Here is a 1,626-nt window from a genome sequence, read left to right as displayed (position 1 = left end):
AACATAACGCCGACTCCCCTCTGACTGGGTGCACGCCCTCTAACACTCATAGGATCCGACCATAGCATTTCCGTCATCCTGAAAACGTCATGTTATCGAGGTCGGTGAGCTAATTCCTACAGTCCACTATCCGGGGGTTCCTGATCACGGTCGATCGCACCTACAAAGGGTTTTCCGTATATGGCATACTAAGTAAATTACGTATGTCATTGAGGGTGACGCCATCTTTGCTGAAAAGACCTCCATGCGTGACAAATACAGTATCGTTGATGACATGGGCCAGAGGCAAAAGACAGAACGCTTCGCAGAATAGATTGTATAGTGTTTCGTCGTACTTCGCTTCAACCTCGCCCTGAATAGCAATCATTACCATTGATTTAACACCAAGTGCGCACCTTGAAGCCATAGAGTTGATTCATATTCCTGGACTCGTGATTCCCTCGAGCCAGGAACAGAGACTCTGGATATCTGTGCGAGAGGAATTAAACCATATCCCATATGGTTTCACTTACGCCAATTTATAAGACAACAACAGCAGAATGCATTCCAGAGAGAAGCTCCCCCGATCCACAAAGTCGCCGTTGAAAAGATAAGGGTTTTCCAGGCTTGGAGTGCCATTGAGCTTGAAGATATTTAATAGGTCGTAGAACTGCCCATGAATCTACACACACAGTATGAGAATTTCTCATACAGACTCTGTCACTATATTAGATTCCGATGTAATTCCGTGTGGGATCGGTCACGCTGTTATTACATCCCCGCAAACAGTGAAGTGTTTACCAACAGGAACGTCAATGTTGCACAGCGTTGGTTGTTTCTTAAAGTACGCGATAGCAGCAAGCACTATCTCATACGCAAACTTCTTGGCCAAGGTCTGAGCAAGTAACCAACGATTGACCCCATTCATATACTGCCGAGGCTACAGGTCATGAGAACTGATCCGATTCAACATAACGATGCCAACTCGCGATTACCTTTTCATCCTTGAGAAACTCCGTGAGAGCATCGATGAATATCTGATCAACCTTCCCATCCTCCATCTGAGGCCCCTCGTACGATACCGGGACCTGACGGGAAACTCTTTGGGTGAGACTTCAAAGTTCCGAGAGGTACGTCAATGGCGTCCACATTAGCCGTCTCACTAGCACGAACAGTATGCTCAGTAGCGATCGCCTTGGCAAACTTTGCTGCCTGAATTTGCTTCTTGCAAGCCTTATATCTGTACTGGACACTCCACAAAGGCATTCTTCCATATGATCTACTTAGCACGGGCGTCCATATCCTTTGGGCTCAAGCGAACGACTCGCTCGAAATCTACAAAGGTAAATAGTCTAATCGTTGTAGGTCATCACCAACATTCGCTTCGCTTCCAACGGACTCCCCAGCCCTGTACCTTTGGAAGCTTCTGCATACTTGAACAGCTCCATCCGTGCGCACCCCCTCCGATAGTAAGCCTTACCATACGACGGCTTGAGACTAATGGCCTAACATGCCAGCTATGAACAACAACACGACGACGACGAAGATGGCGGTTGTCAAAGAGCCAACCTCATGCGACTACTACTCTGGTAGCATCCTCGATAGCTGATCCTAGATTTTCCAACTTGATATTGCACAGTGCACGGT

The 1,626-nt window shown here is 47.2% G+C and overlaps 1 protein-coding gene across 1 annotated transcript; it reads right to left on the bottom strand.

Moving 5' to 3' along the window:
• Nucleotides 1-120: 120 nt before the first annotated feature.
• On the bottom strand, nucleotides 121-1,427 carry Pmar_PMAR004751 (serine/threonine protein phosphatase, putative; the record flags this gene model as incomplete). Its single annotated transcript, XM_002766225.1, has 9 exons — nucleotides 121-160; nucleotides 202-352; nucleotides 396-468; nucleotides 513-661; nucleotides 755-874; nucleotides 975-1,067; nucleotides 1,114-1,219; nucleotides 1,263-1,314; nucleotides 1,394-1,427. Coding segments are annotated over 9 exons (818 nt in total), but the record flags the coding sequence as incomplete, so codon positions are not given.
• Nucleotides 1,428-1,626: the final 199 nt, after the last annotated feature.

This window comes from Perkinsus marinus (genome assembly GCF_000006405.1).
Source record: "Perkinsus marinus ATCC 50983 genomic scaffold scf_1104296973194, whole genome shotgun sequence".
NCBI lineage: Eukaryota > Perkinsozoa > Perkinsida > Perkinsidae > Perkinsus > Perkinsus marinus.
Note: the sequence above shows the minus strand (reverse complement) of the source record. Positions and strands in the feature narration are given on the sequence as shown.